We start from the raw sequence: 19,402 nt of genomic DNA, 5'->3' as shown, positions 1-19,402 counted from the left end.
TTTACTCAACTAAATAGTTTGTAAAGTAAAACACTGCATACAATATAACTCAAAAGGCTACTTTAAAGAAAACAAACAATACTATACAAAATGAAAAACCCTCCATTTGGTTACACCCAGTGATCCAATCATTGACCTCATGACCCTATATAAACAGGAAGTAGTGGGCGGCCCTTCCCATACACCTGTCTCACATATAGGACCTGCAAGCACAACATGGACACCATGGTAAGTATAACCAAAGCAACATAAAGAAACATAATTTACTAGACATGTGCCTGTAAACAGAAGAGAATTCAGATGATCTGATGGTTAGTAGTGTTTGCTTTAAAACACATGCATGGATGTAAAGAATGTAACTACTGCTACCACAAACAAAACCCGGGATATTGTGTGTTAAGAGAAGTTACACCAGCAATGTCTAAATTAAAGCATTATGGCTGACTGTAAAATAACAGAACACAGAATAACAATATACACAAGTGACAAATGGCAAATGAATTCTGTCCTAGCCACTTTGTCACAGGGGATTCCTATGATGCACTGTTTCTTCTTTAGAGGAATATTTCACGCACCTTGTTGACCTTTAGTCCAACCCAGTACTGTCAAGCTATACCTAATAAAGTGCCAGGTGACTGTGTCTTTCACGTGTATCTTTGGCATGTTTTTAGTTACAGGCCTTCTTATATTCGGGTATACAGCACGTGCTCTGGTGGCTCAGTTGCTGTACTGCATACATGGTAAAGCACATAGAACTGATTTTGCCGATGCTTGCTTGCACACAGAGTAAGGCATGATCCCAAACTGCAAAACAAACTTAATACATATATATTTAGTGTGGAAAAAAGCTGAAAGGAAGTATAGAAGTGTGTGTCGTCAGCATAGATTCAATTTGATGAAACAAATACTTTTAGCTTTAATATTTAAAAATAAAATCATGCACATGTCTTTGAGGATGTAGGGCTGAAAGTGTTTCTTGCCACCCCCTAAAACACACATGCAAGCTTTCAAGCTAAATGTTAATTCAATGGAATTAGCTGGTTGTGTGTGGGTTTTTTTTTTTTGTTTGTTTTTTTAAACCACTCTGTATGCCTGTGTTTCCTAGAAGTCTTAGCTTGGGTGTTGTCTTTTTTTGTTGATTTTTTTTTTTTTTTTTTTTTTTTTTTTTTTTTGTGCCTCTGGGCCAACCGTCAGTAACACAAATACAAACACATACCACATCCTCTTGTGGTGGAGGGTTGGATTTCCCACCTACACAGACTTGGAAAGCATCAATCACACTGACTAATGATCATTAACAGCTGTACAGCTGGTCTGTTGCATAAATGAAACTTTAAGGGCTTGAAGCTTTTATTGTATTGGTCCGGTGGGTGGCCTACCATTTAAGAAAGTTAGCTTTGCACAACTACAACCCTGTTTCCAAGGAAGCACAGTCGTCAAAGTGTCTCTGCAGAAGCCCAAATATGACTCCTCCACCACTGGGCTGAAGGTTTGGTATGAGGTTTTTGTGCTCATATGCTGTGGTGGTGCATTATGGACCAAGATCTCCACTTTGGTCTTATCTGTCCAATCATCTCTTGTTATTGTGCTTTGTTCAGATGTAACTTTGCAAACCTGAGCTGTGCTGAGCGTAGGCTTTCTTCTGACAGCCTTTCCAAATAAGCCACATTTCTTCAGTCCTTTTCTGCATCTACTGTCATGAACTTTAATATTTAAAGTTACAGTGTTTCAGTGTAAATTGCATATTCCAGTTAACTGAGTTGTTTTCTTATCCCTTCAAATTCAAGAGCATAATCTTAGCTACACTGGCCTATGAAAAACAAGCATGTTATAATCAGCCTGGTAAGATCAAATACGAATACGTCTGATACGAGTCTTTGAGTCATGACTGATGACAGCCATACTGAGATGAGTTTTGAGGATATATTGAACTTTTCTGTCCATAAGATTACTGTTAGATCCTGATAGCAGCTAACAGCTGAATAAAGCCACTTACTAAATAATCTTGCATATGATGTGAGAAGGCAACCAAACTGTTTTTCAGAGGGAAAGTGATTTGAGCTTAATGTTAGCTTATATTAAGCTGTTGTTGCTTCGCCAGCTCTTGTTAGCTGTCTGGAGATGGGGAGTTTGCATGTGTGATCTGCTGACCAAAGGTAACTGTGACAATATCACGAATGAATGAGCATGTTTATGCAAGTTGTAGTGTGTCAGAGCCATAACTTCAGCTCAGAAGATGAGGCTTGATGTGAGGAGGGAGGGGATGTGATTTAGCCACTTCACATTAAAAATTTTTGGTGAAGGGGACTCCTTCTTCCACAATCCTTCATATACTGAGTCTGAAGGAGCCGACAGGAATTGAAATTTCCCTCTGTGACATCCGAAACCATATGGCTTCTGGCCAGTCTTTAGCCACATATGTAAAATGTGAATAGCTGGAAGGGAGATGTCCTTCCTGGCTACTGTACTCCAATATGGTGGACACGGCAGGTTTCACATCTGCAAATGCGCTCCTATGTATTTTTGATAAATTAATTTTAAGTTTAGAATGCATCAATTTTTTTGGAAGACATATTTACAAACTAAGGTTTATATATTTATGAGTACTCTACAATTATTATTTTTTTCTGTTGAATAACCTCAAAATCTCACTGACTTTACTTTTAACATGCTAACTGAGGTCTGTAGTCTCTTTCACATGAGTAGCTCTTGGGTCAGCCAAAATTATGCCAGCTCATAGTTTAAAAGTATTTGTCATGGCATGGGGGACATCAGTGCAGCTCTGTGAAGGCACTATTAATGCTGAAGGATATAGACAGACATGCAAAAAGTAAATAATCATGAGGTGTACTTTCTTTTTCACATGACTGTGACTCGCAGGCCTCGCCTTATTTAATGAGATGCTCCAGTTTCAGCTGTTTTCCAAACACTGTTAAACAAAACAAAAGAAAAAGCCTTCAAGGCCTTAAAAAACTGTTTCTCTTAAACAGAGTGGAACACAAGGGTCGTCTTACAGCCACCGATGTGTAGTAGATGTTGAGCTAATGACCTTTAGTCGCTCACACAGAGGTTTCTAGTTATTTAAACTCAGACATTAAAACTTCAGCAGTGATATTCAAATCATGAAATTCTATATGTCAGGAAACCCGCTCGATAATGTCAAAGCAGCAATTTCCTGTAATTGACAGTCAAACTACTACAGAAAAAATGGCTGAGACAAAAGGCTATAAAACCATTGAGATGGCTACTTATTTTTTTCTTTACTTATTGTATATGTTTGATGTGAGAGTGTCGTGTTAATGCGCCAAAGTTTGAAGATGCAACCAGCTTAAAGGGATGTAACTGTGAAATGATTTCTTGTCTTGGTTTAATTCTGAACATGAGTAAGGTAGCTGCTGCAGAGGGGCTGACTCAGCAGTTGACAATGACAACGTTTTGAGTTCAGTATTGTGTCACTGTGGGGGTGGAAATCTCACTGTGGCTTCTGCTGATGGTCCAGATGTCTTTGTGGGAGTTTCCACTGACAGGTGAGGGGAGGGATCGTGACTCAGAGCTGCTTTCAGGTCGTTTTTTTCTTTAATCCTTCCATTAATTCAAATGAAATTCCAGCCTCGAAATCCAAATCCCGTTTTAACGTATTTCCCTTTAATTTCATTTATTTTTATGTATTCTTCTTGTATTTGGTTTATAAAGTTACCGATGGACCATAAAACAGGGATTATAAACTGTCAAACCTCATGTTTCTAGACAGGTTAGAAGGTGTTAGCTGCAACATAATAGTAGCTAAACTGGTCTACAGCCGTTATGCCGCCGAATAAGTGTGGTCAAATGTCACTAACTTTGGGTCTGAAAAGAAGTCATTAAAACATGTTTCAATTCCTGAATCTTGGCACCAAACAAAAGTGCCAAATGTGGGAAGCTGCTAACTCTCAGATGACCATCTTTCCAAAAGTATTGACTATGTGCACGAGAAAATGCTAACTTCCTGGTTTGAGACCGGATGTGGGGTTGTGCATTTCCGGTAGCTTTACTTTGCGGTCAATCACTACTGCGAAGATATACTCCAAAATCATGTCCAAAACTCAAAAACGGAAAGATCGCGTTAAGTTACAAAGAGCAGAAGGTGGGAACACTCGCCACTATTGTGTCATAAAAAATCTAATGATCAATTTTGACGTTTAAAGCGTTTAGATCGATCAGTTGTTTACATCACTCAACACAAGCAGAACTGCATCACTGCAGCAGAAGACACATCGTCCACATTCAGAAGCACATCTCTGTATAGTGACTGGTCTCATGATCTAAACAGGCAAATGTTCAGTATTCAAACTACAGGTGAAGAATAGTCAAACCAGATGTTTCCCCGTTACGTCTCTATCAGCTAGTCAAGTACACACCTACACAGCATGTTAACAAACCGTGAAAAAAGCCTCACAAAAAATGAATGATTGCTGGTAACGGTTTCTATACATTAGTATTTACGAAGGGTATGTTGTGACTTACCTTCAAAATTACAGCGGCCCCTAGCTATAACGCGGTTCACCTTTCACCTCGCTGTTTCGCGGACTTTTTAGTGCAAGTTTGCATGCTTTTTTTTTACGTCACATTGTGTCCTGCGTCCTGATCGCTGCAGACGATCTCCTCCGTGACGTCTCTCCTGTACAGTACAGAATTGCTGCATCGATTGCTAGCAGTGTGACTCTGAAGTGCAGTACTGTATGTCCACGATGTCCACCAAACGTTTTGCACCTTCAAAAAATAAATTTGGCTACTTGATTTCACCTATCGCTGGTTATTTTTAGAACATAACACCCGCGATAAACGAGGGACAGCTGAGAAATATAACATTTGAATCCCTTTTCTCTTTTGCTCTGAGGCGCGGAGGAAAAATATCGGTCGATGAACATCATTTACAGATATATTGGGTAAATACCCAAGACATCTATAGAAATGTAAATCGCCGCTTGATTCATTCATTTGCTTAACTTGTTTTGGACCGTAAACCAGGCGCGAATAGGACACCGGAAACAAAGCTCCCAACAGGAGTTTCCGGACTGGAAGTAGCATATGCTAATGTGCACATAGTCAATTGACCCAGTTTTGTTGAAGCTGGACTAAATTAGCTGGGAAGGTATCGAATATGAATGCGAAGCTTGTGATAGTATCTCTTTTTGACCAGCTGACCTTCCTTGTAGCAGTAAAACTGCAGTAGGTGGCAGTAGCTCAGGAGGTCGAGCAGATCAGCTACTAATTGAAAGGTTGGTGGTTCGACCTGGCTGCTTCTGTCTGGATGCCAAGGTATCCTTAAGCATTGAATGTGACATGTTGTGAAAAGCACTGCATGCTTTAACATGTTTGTGTAGGTCCTCAGTCATTCACGCCATGGTGGTCTTAAGAGATTGAAAAAAAGCAACTGGAAGATATTCACCTCTAATTCAACCCTCTTCAGTTCTAAAACCAACTGCTGGAGAGCCCCAGGTGTTTAAACCCTGGTGGCCGTTGTGCTTTGAGAGGGTCGTTGATCCACTATTTATCATGTAACTCGTCACATGACTTTGTAAAACAAGGTGTGGGTCATTACCTCCAGAGGTTTCAAGTGAAACCACCATGAGACCTCGCCCAACCCTATCATGTAACCTACTGAGGTCACCTGACACGAGATGTGAGCAGGAGTGGAGGTGCCTGGGCAGGGATCTCAAAACTGCATTGTAGGTGGCTGAGTGTTGGTGTCATAAGCCAGCTCCTTTGTTCAGCAGCCAACCAGGCCGTACTCTTCCTCAACGAGGATTTGGATTTTGTCATTCCTGACACGACCCTCACATTTATCTAGGCTAGGCACTGACACTGAGTTTGTCTCCTCGCAGTCTCAAATGGGGTCTTTGGTGTGTTGGGTGAACATGCTAACCACCACCCACAACAGCCAATCAGCACGATCACTCCAAGTAGAATCTCTAACTCTGTCTTCAGGGGGAAATTTTCTGGACTCGCAGACATTATAGACGAAATCACAGGGGACAGGGTCTGTTTCCTGTCCACAGACCCACAATGTCTGGGTCAGTCATCATCAGACTGCACACAGGTGAGTGATCACTGAACTCTGAAACACACACAGAGGAGAGAGAGGCAGGTCAGCACAGGAGGATAAGGAGATCCTGACAGCTTTGGATTCTTTTTTGTTCTCTGAAGCAGAGAAAGATCCATCATGCTGCTAAGCGCCTTCTTCCTGAAACCTTCCCAGTCCTCCTGTTCAAACCCACTCGCTGCAGACACTTGATTAACGGCAGCTGCCCTCTAACAGTCCTCACATGCTGGATGTTTGAATGTCGCTGTTAACAGAGTGTTAATCAGTTATTTGTTGAGTTTTGGTAAATGGACTGTTTCTTATATGGCACTTTTCTACATTCACACCAGTGTTGGTCAAGTTACTTGAAAAAAGTAATCAGTAACTAATTACTGATTACTTCCCCAAAAAAGTAATCCCGTTACTTTACTGATTACTTATTTTCAAAAGTAATTATTTACTTAGTTACTTACTTACTTTTTAAAAACACGATTTACAACCTGAAGAGGTGATAAAGTGATAGATCTTTCAGCCCAATTCTACTTTTTCTGCATAATCTATCATATAAAATGTAATCAAATGGAAAAGTCTCTTTTTTTAACTTGTTTTATCAGTTTTAATCTTTTAACTTTATGCATCAAGCAAAAATAAAATTATATGCACCATTCTCTGACTTGAATAAATTCGTTTAACATTTAAACCTATTTTCTGCACATTCCAGCACATAAAATAACATATTTTTTGTGTTTACACTCACTCTTTCAAATAAGATAAGATAGAACTTTATTAATCCCTCGGGTGGGTTCCTCTGGGAAATTCGATTTCCAAAAAAGCACAGCACCGACAGAAGTTACAGAGTTATACACACACACATATATATAAATACAGAGACAATATAAATAAAATATACGAAGGGGATAAATAGAATAAATAGGAATAAAAATAAAAATACAAGTGAATTGCACATTTCAAGTATTGAGTCTATTGCACTGTTGACTATTTACAAAAGTATTGCACAAAAGGTATTGCACAGTGAGGTGAAGAGGCACTACAGCTTAGTTGTTCCCCCCTCCTTTGTCCTCCTGTTTCCCCTCCCTCTCCCCTCCAGAGAGGAGTTAAACAGTCTGATGGCGTGTGGGACAAAGGAGTTTTTAAGTCTGTTAGTTCTTGTCTTTGGGAGAAGCAACCTGTCACTGAACAGACTCTTCTGGTTGTTAATGGCCGTGTGCAGAGGATGCCTGGCATTGTCCATAATGTCCATCAGTTTCTTTAATGTCCTTTTCTCTGCCACTGTCACCAGAGTGTCCAGCTTCATGCCGACCACAGAGCTAGCCCTCCTGATCAGTTTCTCCAGCCTGGATGAGTCCTTCTTTGCTGTGCTGCTCCCCCAGCACACCACAGCATAGAAAAGTACTCCAGCAACCACCGACTGGTAAAACATCCTCAGGAGCTTCCTGCAGATGTTAAAAGACCTCAGCCTCCTGAGGAAGTACAGTCGGCTTTGGGCTTTTTTTATACAGGTGCTCTGTGTTGCATGACCAGTCCAGTTTATTGTCCACCCACAGCCCGAGGTACTTGTACTTGTTGACCACCTCCACCTCCTCCCCCTCTATCTGAACCGGCAGTGGACCTGCTCTAGACCTCCCGAAGTCCACAACCAGTTCCTTAGTCTTTGAGGTGTTGAGTTGCAGGTGGTTTGTGTGACTCCATGCGACAAAGTTCCTCACCAGACTTCTGTACTCCTCTTCCTGATCATCCCAGATACACCCCATGATGGCTGTGTCGTCTGCAAACTTCTGAATGTGGCATAATTCAGAGTTGTAGCAGAAGTCAGAGGTGTACAGGGTGAAGAGAAGAGGGGACAGCACAGTTCCCTGTGGTGCTTCTGTGCTGCTGACCACTGTGTCAGACGTGATGTCCTTCAGCCTGACGTACTGTGGTCTGTCGGTGAGGTAGTCGGAGATCCAAGCCACCAGGCAGGGGTCCACCTCCATCCTGTTCAGTTTTTCTTGAAGCAGACAGGGCCAGATGGTATTAAAGGCACTGGAAAAGTCAAGAAACAGGATCCTGACCGTGCCTTTTCCCCCATCCAGGTGTGAGTGGGCTCTGTGTAGGAGGTACAGGATGGCATCCTCCACTCCGACACCCGCCTTGTATGCAAACTGTAGTGGGTCCTGGGCATGTTGTACCTGTGGTCGGAGGAGGTTGAGGAAGAGCCGCTCTAGAGTCTTCATAAGATGTGACGTCAGTGCCACCGGTCGGAAGTCATTCAGCTCATTGGGCCGGTTCTTTTTGGGGACCGGGACGATGCAGGATGTCTTCCATAGGGCGGGCACTCTCCCCAGTCGCAGACTGAGGTTGAAGACTCGTTGTAGCGGCTCCCCAAGTTCAGCAGCACACGCCTTTAGCATCCTAGGACACACCTTGTCTGGGCCTGCTGCCTTTCTGGGGCGAAGCTTCCTCAGTTGTCTCCTGACCTGATCCACTGTGACACTGGGAGATGTTTGGGAAGGGGGGAGGGGGGGAGATGTCTTGCTGCTGAGAGAGGGATTGGAGGAGGGGGGTGTCATGGTGTCAGGAAGGGGGGGAAGCGAGGGAGGTAGGAGAGTGGGGATTGGACTCTGTAGTGAAGGTGAGGGTGGGGGGGTTGTGGGCTGGTCAAACCTGTTGAAGAAGTTGAGTTCGTTTGCCTTCTCCACAGTCCCCCCCCCCCCCCCCCCCCCCCCCCCCACTGTGCTTTTCTTGGTGTTGTGGCCTGTGATGGTTTTCACACCATTCCAGACCTCCCTCATATTGTTCCTCTCCAACTTCTGCTCCACCTTCCTCCTGTAGGTGTCCTTTGCTTCCCTCAGGCAGCGTTTCACCTCCCGCTGTGCTGCCTTCATCTCCTCCTTCACTTTGCTCCTGAAAGCCTTCTTCTTCATGTTGAGGACAGCTTTGACTTCCTGTGTTACCCACGGTTTGTTATTAGGATAACACCGTACCGTCTTAGCAGGGGCGACTGTGTCCACACAAAAGTTGAGGTAGTCTGTAAGACAGTGTGTCGCCCCCTCTATGTCCTCACCATGTGGGCTCAGGAGCACATCCCAGTCTGTGGTGTCATAACAGTCCCTCAGAGCATCCTCCTTTTCTGGGGTCCATCTCCGGATGGAGCGCGTTGTGACCAGCTGCCTTTGGACGAGGGGTGTGTATTGTGGCTGTAGGTAAACCAGGTTGTGGTCTGACTTCCCTAGTGGGGGGAGGGGGGTGGCTCTGTATGCATCTCTCACATTAGCATACAGTAGGTCAATTGTCCTGTTGCTCCTTGTGGAACAATTCACAAACTGGTGAAAAGCAGCCAGAGTAGAGTCCAGTGTGGCATGGTTAAAGTCTCCAGATATAATAATGAAAGCCTCGGGGTTTTGTGTCTGAAGTCTTGCTGTGACTGTGTGTATTTTCTCACAGGCAGCTGTTGCGTCGGCCCTCGGAGGGATGTAAACACACACACAGATCACATGACTGAACTCCCGAGGTAGATAATATGGCCGCAAGCTAACAGCTAGCAGCTCCAGGTCCGGACGGCATACCGAAACTTTAACGGAGACGTGTCCAGGGTTACAGTATCTGTTGTTAACGTAGACAATGAGTCCCCCACCTCTGCTTTTTCCGCTGGCCTGCGTGTCCCTATCGGCTCTCACGGGTGTGAAACCGCATAGGTCTACGTTAGCCTGCGGCGTTAGCTCGGTTAGCCACGTCTCCGTGAAGATAAACAAGCTGCACTCACGGTATAGTCTGTGGTTGTTCAGAGCGCACAGTTCGTCAATCTTATTCTGTAACGAGTTCACGTTGCCCATGATCACTGTCGGGATTGATGGTTTGAATCGCCTCCGGTGATCCGCTCTCCTCGCTCCAGCTTTGCAGCCTCTGTAGCTCCTCTTTAGCTCGGCCGGGATGTTGTGTCGCATGCCGGTCTGTCCCTTTGTTTTTAGTGCCAGCAGCTCCGCTCTCGAATAGATGAAGGAACTGGTTCCAGAAGTTTTAAAAAGTGCATTATCCATCTTGTATCGCTATATCTAAGAGGTATAAGTAGAGGAAGGTGAAAAAAAGTTTGAAAAGCCTAGTCTAAAAAGTTAAAGTTAACAAAAAGGTGCGGTGTTGCAGAGCTACTTGGAAAGGCTGCCGTCACTCCAGCGCCATCTTGAACCTGATTGAAATAGATGCAAGTAAAACACAGCAGAAAATAAATAAAATCAAAAACTAGAGGTCCTGTTGCTCTATTTTCACCTGTAAAGCAGGACTCGGGTAGGCGGAGGTTTACCCTGGTGCAGGTGTGCTGCGGTCAGTTGAAGAATCCGCGAGTTTCTCTGTGAATTTCCCATTACGTCATTGCGCACTCGGTACTTGTTTAGGGGTTTTTTTTCGCTGTAAAAAGAAGTTTTCTTCCCACGCACAGCGGACACTAATGTTTTTGTCACTTTTTATGGAATCAAACTCAAAGGTCAGTACTTCCACGCTTTAAACGCTGCACGCTCATACTCTCTCCCGCACTCGATATGTTATCCATTGTTGATCTGCACACAGCTGTTGTCACGAACATCGCACTCGCTTATGTCACTGTCATGAGACATTCTCGCAAAAAAAATCACGGTTTTAGTAACGCAGTAACGCAGTGTTCCTACGGGGAAAGTAACGGTAATCTAATTACCGTTTTTGCAATAGTAATCCCTTACTTTACTAGTTACTTGAAAAAAGTAATCAGATTACAGTAACGCGTTACAAGTAACGCCTTACTGCCCATCTCTGATTCACACACATTCATACTCCCATGAACGCATCGGAGAGCAACTTGGGCGTAGTATCTTGCCCAAGGATATTTGGCATGCAGACTGGGGGAGCCAGGGATCGAACCACCAACCTTCCGATCAGCAGATCCTGAGCTACAGCCAGCCACTGATCTCCCAGTGAGTGGACTTTGAGTTTGTTTAAACTCTTTAAAATAATCATTTGAGAGATATTTGTGCCAGCTTTGTGCTTACAGGAGAGGGTGTAAAAACATTAGTGGGGCAGTTAACCTTTCTAATTAACCCTCTTCTTTCCTTCCATGTTTTCTTGTCTTCCTCCAGGTGTTTGATTGGTTCCCCTCCTTTATGATTGGCTCGCCCTCATTATTTTCACCTGTGTCTGTGCACAGTCGATTCGCCTCCCGTCTGGTTATTGCTGTGACATCCACTTCCTCTGGACTTTGTTACCTTCCTGATTTCTCTCAGTTGGAGAATCATGATGTGCGTTCAGTGATTTTAGGGGTTTGAGTTCGGGGTTGAAGTTCGTGTAGTTGCTTCCTCCTTGGTGGTGCAGCTCTGAGGTGTCCTGCTTTAGTGTTAGCTAAACGCTGACAACAAACACAGGCCGTTGATTCAGGATAAGTCTTCTGTGCACCAATTTTTGCAGCAAACCGAAGACACTGAGCGAGAAGCTGAGCAGTAGCACTCTGTGCATTGTGGTACAGTTGTAGCCACAGCTGCCCTGATCGTGCCATCGACCCCTCTGGCCATCACCAATAGGCGGTAGGTGAAGTTCTTGCCCAAGGACACAACGGCCAAGATAGACAGAGCTGGGGATCGAACCGGCAACCTTGAGGTTACAAGATGAGCTTCCCAACACCCTGAACCACGGTCGCCCCAGTATAAGCTCATCTCTCAGATAATTCATAATGTTTTTCTCGAATTTTAGGCTGAAATCATTCATAAGGAGCAATTTTTCTATGAATGTCAACAAAGGAGAACAGTCTTCACTCCCAGGCTCTGCAGACTGTTGTTGTTTCAAATCCAGGCCAGCAGAGGGAGATAAAGCTCTGTGAACTCTCAGGAACTCTGAGAAACAGACTAGTCACCAGTGATTAAGATAAAAACTAGTTTATTTCTCTAAAAATATAACAAATTCATATACATAAAGTTAAAATATAAAAATATCCTATTTTATTCTTCTGTCAGGTTGATATAATAAAGCTTCAAGTATTTTTAATCCTTCAGATTCTTCAGTAGGTCCTCAAATACAATAAATTATCCAAAATAACTTATATTGTACATAATGTTTCATCACACATGTAAAATATTCTCAATACTTTAAATTATTCACAATCTTTTAAGAGGCTCCCAGCAACACAGCTTATATTTTTACTAGTTTTACCTCATTTTCCTTGTTTTAAAAATCAAAATTTTCAAACATTTGTAAAGCAAATTTGAGGTTCTGCTGGACGTTCTTCTGTTAAAGAAGATCCACTTACACAAACCTTAGTCCATCACTTCAGTCCATCAGTGCGTCGGGTCAAAAAGAAAACTCAGAGCCGAGTTGCTGGTTCTTCTCAGTCGTACTTGTATTTGATTTTCTGGCGCGCTTGTGCCAGAAAATCAAATACATCCAAAACTTCAGTTTAAAAGAATAAATAAAAACATTAATAACAAGCTCTTTGCTACATAAAGTGATCCTCAAAAAATAATCCTCAGTGATGATGCTGATGATGGTGGTGGTGGAGGTTGGGGTGGTTGTAATAATACAAATACTGATGACGATGATGATGAAGCAGCTCTACGGCATGTGGTGGTGTGTCAGCTCATTGATCCACCTGAGGATGTAGGTGAACTCTCTGATGGCCTTCAGTGCTCCATCGTCTCCCTCATCTCCTTCGCCATTCCTCCTCTGCAGACAATCGGGCACATCCGGTTCAGTTAGAGTGAATATCTCAAGTGATATAAATACATTTATGAGTATGCTGCTGCTAGTTGCAGCAGAAGCAGCACAATACTTCAAAGCAAGGTTACTATGAAGGATTAGAAAAGACAGTAGTTGTAGTGGTAACAGCAGTAGTACTGGTGGGGCTGTAGGGTGTGTACATTTTTACCTTGTTAATTCTTTTCTCCAGCTTCTTCATGATCTTGGAATATTTTGAAGATTCAGAGGAGGAAACCTGAACAAGAAGCACACGGAATAAAGTGGTCATTTTTTGTGTGTTACAGGACCACATTGCGCTTGTATGTGTGTTACTGTTGTGTACTCACGCAGTGCCGCAGTGTGTGCTGCAGTCCGTACATCAGGTCGTTGTAATGTGGGTGGAGGAGCTTCTGGATCACCTCGCTGCTGAACACGCTCCTCTGGTAGATATTGATCAGCTCTCTGATCTCCAGCCAGCCAATCGCGTGCTGAGGAGACAAGAGCAGCACAATGACACACTGCGCATCATCAGGTACCAAACCATCGTCATACACCCGTGACAGAGAGGTGAAGACGTTACAGGATGACTGAAACTTTTACATTTGTACACATTCAGCTGCACTCGAAGATCTCATCTTCTGCTTCACTGAAGCTGTAACCCAGTTTTTATTTCACATAAACACTGAATTTTCACTTCATGTGATTTTTCAGAGTTTCAGCAACATCACGGCCTTTCTGTCCACCTCACAAAATTCCATATAACCACATGCTGCACCGTGACTTTCCCCCACATCTGTATGTGGAAGCTCACTCATGAAACTCTGTGGGGTAAGAATACGTCACTAATTCTGTCGAAGAAAATGCTCAACTGAACAGGAATGTCACCAGCGAGGTGTGTGTGTGTGTGTGTGTGTGTGTGTGTGTGAGAGAGAGAGAGAGAGAGACAGAGCAGGTGGAGCGCAGACGTTATTGTTTCTGTGTGAACATAACAAGCAACACTCAGCTCAGGACTGGTGAAGTATTACAGAGGGGAGTGGAGGCTGTGGTTGAGGTAAACCAGGCGGACACCATGATGCCTGAAAGGTGAAACCTCAGAAAAAAACCGCTACCAGGTCTACAGCACCAAACTCCATTCAGAAAACATCACATTCTCAGCTGTAGACGAGTTGAAACTACTGACCTCCTGACATTTGACACAGAAGTTGGGCAGAAGTCTGAACCTCCGGGAGAAATGGTTTTCTGTCTGTAAGTGAAAGTGTGAAATTCATTATTACATAACAAAAGGTTTTGGTAGTTTATTTTTAATTTACATGACACATTTTCTTCTTTCAAAATAAAGCATAAAAGCTTTAAACACGCAAAACCAAAACACCCAAGCTTGTTTCAAGTATGTGTTATAAGTTATTAAAAGCCTTGTCAGTGAGTCAAAGTAGTGCCTTAAACATTTAAAGCATTATCAGTGCGAGCTCCCGTTTCTTTCAGATGTGATTTCATGTCTTTGATCTGGTTTAAAAACGGCAGCTTTTCAGACTTTCACTTTGTGGAAACAAGGAGCTTCGTTTTTACTCATACGATTGACGACTCGTACTACTCCTACTCATATCAGTGCTCACAGTCCTCTGTGAATAAGATCAGATTTATTTTTTTTAACAAAGCATATCACTCAGTGACAGACTTTTACTTTGAAAACTCACCCCCATTGTTGGTCCCCATGTTTGGTTGATAGCACAAAACCTCACAAAATGCCAAAATTTAGAAGTTATTGATGATGCATGCATGTTAAATGAATGTTTGCTAATCAATAATTTGCATTTATGATTTGATTGAATAGAAATCGTGATTATAAATTGTAAATTTTAGAATGTTATTGACCCCTCAAAGTGTTTATACTCCCCTTACCCCAGTCATTATATTTATTCTTATTCCGACTCTTAACTATATTTATTGTTGTTCTTTTGCACTGAATGGAACTGGAGCCTCGTTGTCTCATCTCTGCTATATACTGTAATGTATATAGCAGAGATGACAATAAAGTTTACTTTGACTTTAAAAAGTGTAACGTTATGACTGAGAGACTAATCAATATATTGCAATTCTGACGTTAATAAAAGCCAATTAGTATGAAACAGACAATCAATATTTTAAAATAAGTAATTTTAAAAGAATTATGGTAAATGGACTGGTTCTTATATAGCGCTTTTCTACTCTTCTGAGCACTCAAAGCGCTTTACACAACTTGTACATTCACCCATTCACACAAGCACATTGTTCTAAGTGCTTTCTAAGTAACATTCACACACATTCATACTCTGATGGATGCATCGGAGAGCATTTTGGGGTTAATATCTTGCCCAAGGATATTTGGCATGCAGACTAGGGGAAGCCAGGAATCAAACCACCAACCTTCCGATCAGTAGATGACCTGCTCTACCGCCTGAGCTACAGCCACCCCAGTACTGATTACTGATCATTAATTCAGCTAAACTGATTTGCTGGGCAAATTCATGCTGCAGTCTTTATTGATAATAAATTCACATATTGATCGATAGAACATCGATCCTGTTACTGAAATGAAATTAAGTACTAATCAATAACTGTAATTAACCATAAATAATCTTAACTAATGTCTTGATGTTAAAAATGTATCAAGATTGGCTTCATCTGCAGACTCATCAGTAAATGAAAATTGATATTGATCAGCAAACAAATCAGTAAAAGTGTTACAAACTGAAATACTGAGTAGCTGTAGCTGATCAGACTGATGATGCACTGAATGACTGGTGGGAGCTTAACTCTAAAGCAGTATTAAGCAGTTATTGAACTTACCGGCAGCCTATTGATCAGCAGCCTGGTGTGCTTCCACAGGTCCCTCATCAGCCCCGTGTGGATGTCCTGGGGGCAGGTGAGGCGCTGCTGGGCGGAGACGAGGCTGACGAGGAGCACGACAGCAGAGAGTCTGATGAGCAGAAGAGGCATCTTTGACTGTGGCGGGTTCACTCGCCCCTGCTGTATTTATATCTCCTCCCCATCATCTTCCTCCCCCCTCTCTACCCCCTCGCTCTCGTCACCTCCCTCAATTTCAAAACATCACTGAGTCACACTGCAAATTTCCAAGGAGTCTCCCAGCCAATGGCTCCTCCCCTTTTCTCCTCGCTACTGCATTCTTTTCTTTCTCCCCCTTTCCCCCTTTACTCCACTGTCTCCTCACCATCACACTCTGCCCCCCCCCCCCCCCCCCCCTTACTTTTTTCCTTTTTAGGTTTTCCAGCCTAGTTTTTTTTCCAATAACTCCACCTTTTTCCTCTTAACTTTTATTTCTCCTCATTTTAAAAACATTTTTGTTTACTTCACTCTCCTCCAAACCTTCCTTCCTTTTCATCATCGTGGGCTTTCCTATTTCTCCTTTTCTCCTCAATTTCCACCTATATCCTTCCCTCCTCTGTGCTCCCCTTATCCTCCTCTCTGTCTCTTTTTTCCTGCTGAGTCAGCTGATCCCACAGTGGTAATGATGATGATGTCACTTCCTTCCTGAGAAGATGGGCACTTTCATGGGGTAAAACCTGGGTTTTGATGTTCAGATGTGCGGTCAGATAAAACTAGGTTGTGCCCTTGATCGAGGCAGCCAAAGAACCCTTGACTAGATGGGTTTCATAAATCGACCCAGTTTATCAAAAATGTCAGCGCGCCGGCACTGCAGGAGAAGAGTAGAAGAAAAGGAAAAAAAGCAGAAGACAAAGCTGAGTAGCTTCTGTGTCAGGAGAAAACACTGAGTTGTTCCTGGAAGTCAGAGCAGTAACCAGGTCAGGCTGCCACAAAGACAGCGAGGCTCAGTAAATCCACCTACTGTGGCGGTTTGAAGGTGCACGGCGGATTGAGAGCTTATGTCAAGTCATGATTCACACACACTTTGATATTTGATATGAATTATAATCATATGACTCATCGAAATTAACCAGAGCCTCCCCATAAGTAAATCAATGTTTGATTTGGTTTTGGCTTTAAAGTTGTTTGGGAAGGAATATGTGGGCGATTCATCATCGAGGAAGGATTTTCAGGATTTTCCTAGATTATTAAAAGTTTCAGTCATGACTAAAGTCTCTGCCCACGAGGCTGCAAACTAATGCTGAATGTTGGTGCTTTTAGGTTCCTCTCCTCAAGCCCAGAACTCAGAAACAGCCCTGAAAGTCATCAGAGAGCATGGACGTCTCTGCATCCAACAATAAAAGTTCAAATTCCAATTAAAGACCCGATCCAGAAAGACTCCCGGTGTCTCTGGAGCTCATTTAAGAAGGTTCAAGGTCGAGTGGAAGGACGAGTCTGTCCATGTGCACAAACAGGTCTGTGCACATAATGAAGAACTGTGGCCACAATGAGACCTCCAGCATCAGCATCTGTAGTCTACGGTTCAGTTTTCGCTACTGAGCCATGCCGGTTTCTATCATATTCAATGGATATATATAGCGAGGTTTGGTGGGACATGAAGTTCGGCTTATTTCAGCAAAATAATGCCAAACAAATAGGATGTAAAGTAGTAAAACTAAAAATGCAACCCAAACTGCTAAGCAGCTTAAATCTTGAGTTAGGGTGTTAAACAAAATGTATCCCTGTCACAGTTTTTTTTGTTTTCCTGAAGGCTCTGCCTCCCATTCTCCAAGTGTCTTTGGAACCACAAGAAAGCCCTCAGTCTATTGGAGGGAAAAGTGATCATTGTGTTCCTTTGCATTTTCCGCAATGTTCTGGGGTTGGACACAGCACACCTGCTTACAGTTTTCCACTGCACCTGGTATTTGGATGAACCTTGAGGGCTCCATAATTTCTCACAAAAAGCTAAATAGAATAGACTAGCTTTTGGTGTGCAACAGATACTGGTAATAAAATACCACAAACAAAAATTAATCTGCAGTTATATGCAGCGTTTAAAAAAAAAAAAAAAATGAAAAAATAGGTCATAAATCACAACTTCTCTCATCAGCACAAAGGTTTGTATTTATCTGCTGATCAAATCACCTGGATACAAGGAGGGCTTGGCATACCTGCAGATTAACAGCTTATTTTTTTCTATTAGCTGAACATTTCTTTAATTTTAGCCATGCAGAAGATCCCATTTGCAGATATTGACTGATACCGTTGTGCAGAATTATCCAGTGTTGATGTTCTGGGTAATAACTGAGAGGAATCAACATCAGGAACTCTGAGCTTTTTCTTCATCTCCTTTACATCAAACTGCAATTATTGCGTTATCGCTGACATACTTTAGTGCATGTTACATCTTTTAGTCAGCAGATTATAATGTATAGATGCATGGAATAAAAGTAGGTTGTGGCTTTGTTGAGTTAGCAGGGAAACCGTGACTGAGCATTTTGTTTTTCCAAGTAGCAGTTTACAGAAATGGCACACTGCTTTTTGACTCAAATAGCAAACACTTTTGGGGTCAGTGGTCTGTTTTCTTTTGTATTACTGAACGTTTTCCATGCCAGCTCAGAATTTAAGTTAGTAATGCTGTCAGGGCCCCTCAGCAGGTTTCCTCAGAACGAAGGCCCTGATTCTTGGAGTTAGGGTCTGGACATTCCTGAGGGGAGTTTGTGGGTTATCTGTCTGTGTACATGGACTTTTCTCCAAGTGCTCAAGTTTCTTCAAACAGGTTAATCAGTGACTGTAAAATACCTGCTGCCTTGAATGTGAGTTGATAACCAGGTGTTTGCAGAAAGGTATGTCACTGAACAGGAGCTCAGAAGAAAGTGAAAGTAAAAGTTGGAAATTTTCCACCTTTTAAAGATCATTTGTTCTCACACTAACCCGCAACACAGGCTCCACACAAATGCATATACAGGGAGTGCAGAATTATTAGGCAAATGAGTATTTTGTCCACATCATCCTCTTCATGCATGTTGTCTTACTCCAAGCTGTATAGGCTTGAAAGCCTACTACCAATTAAGCATATTAGGTGATGTGCATCTCTGTAATGAGAAGGGGTGTGGTCTAATGACATCAACACCCTATATCAGGTGTGCATAATTATTAGGCAACGTCCTTTCCTTTGGCCAAATCAAATCAAATCAAAATTTATTTATATAGCACATATTAAAACAACAGTGTTGACCATAGTGCTTTACAGTCAATAAAAACATGAGACAGTTAAAACAAACAATAAAAGAGGACAACAAACAATAGGTAACAACGCAACAAGCTAAAACAGCCAACTAGACAGAATCAAAAGCCAAAGTAAAAAAATACGTTTTAAGATGTAATTTAAAAGACTGGATAGACTCAGCAGTGCGAATATGAACGGGGAGGTTATTCCAGAGTCTGGGTGCCACGGATGCAAAGGCCCGGTCGCCTCTTGATTTCATTCGAGTCCTAGGTTGTGCTAGGAGCCTGTGGTTGGACGATCTAAGTGCTCTGTTGGGATTGTATGAATGGAGTAAATCAGAAAGATAGCTGGGCGCTAAATTATTCAAAATATTAAAAGTGAACAAAAGAATTTTAAAATCTATACGATATTTAACAGGGAGCCAATAAAATTTGGCTAAAATTGGAGTTATGTGTTCATGAATTCTCGTACCTGTTAAAAGACGCGCAGCTGCATTTTGAATTAACTGGAGCCGGCAAAGAGAGGAGTGTTGGAGGCCCGAGTAGAGGGAGTTACAGTAGTCC

At 42.5% G+C, this 19,402-nt stretch overlaps 1 protein-coding gene and 1 long non-coding RNA gene across 3 annotated transcripts; one reads left to right on the top strand and one right to left on the bottom strand.

Moving 5' to 3' along the window:
- The first annotated feature begins 191 nt into the window (after nucleotides 1–191).
- LOC143413337 (uncharacterized) lies at nucleotides 192–17,007 on the top strand. Of its 2 annotated transcripts, XR_013093952.1 has the most exons (5): nucleotides 192–228; nucleotides 13,054–13,280; nucleotides 13,460–13,576; nucleotides 15,614–16,301; nucleotides 16,892–17,007. It is a non-coding gene; the product is annotated as an uncharacterized LOC143413337 (long non-coding RNA). The 2 variants fall into 2 exon arrangements; XR_013093951.1 differs by having other exon boundaries at nucleotides 15,614–17,001.
- On the bottom strand, nucleotides 11,963–15,724 carry LOC143413335 (uncharacterized). The gene is made up of 5 exons (XM_076876166.1): nucleotides 15,575–15,724; nucleotides 13,929–13,991; nucleotides 13,096–13,236; nucleotides 12,939–13,004; nucleotides 11,963–12,736 (listed from the first exon to the last, which is right to left on the bottom strand). Exons 1-5 carry the CDS (start codon nucleotides 15,722–15,724, stop codon nucleotides 12,626–12,628), a joined length of 531 nt encoding a protein of 176 aa, XP_076732281.1. The 3' UTR covers nucleotides 11,963–12,625.
- Nucleotides 17,008–19,402: the final 2,395 nt, after the last annotated feature.

Source organism: Maylandia zebra, linkage group LG17 (genome assembly GCF_041146795.1).
Source record: "Maylandia zebra isolate NMK-2024a linkage group LG17, Mzebra_GT3a, whole genome shotgun sequence".
Lineage (NCBI taxonomy): Eukaryota > Metazoa > Chordata > Actinopteri > Cichliformes > Cichlidae > Maylandia > Maylandia zebra.
This window is presented reverse-complemented; position numbering and strand designations above follow the sequence as displayed.

Coding starts and splice junctions, on each gene's coding strand:
- LOC143413335 (XM_076876166.1), bottom strand. CDS start 15,724: ATGCCTCTTCTGCTCATCAGACTCTCTGCTGTCGTGCTCCTCGTCAGC. Junction 13,992..15,574: donor TGCTGATCAATAGGCTGCCG/GTAAGTTCAATA, acceptor TTTCACTTACAG/ACAGAAAACCATTTCTCCCG. Junction 13,237..13,928: donor TCTGTGTCAAATGTCAGGAG/GTCAGTAGTTTC, acceptor TTGTCTCCTCAG/CACGCGATTGGCTGGCTGGA.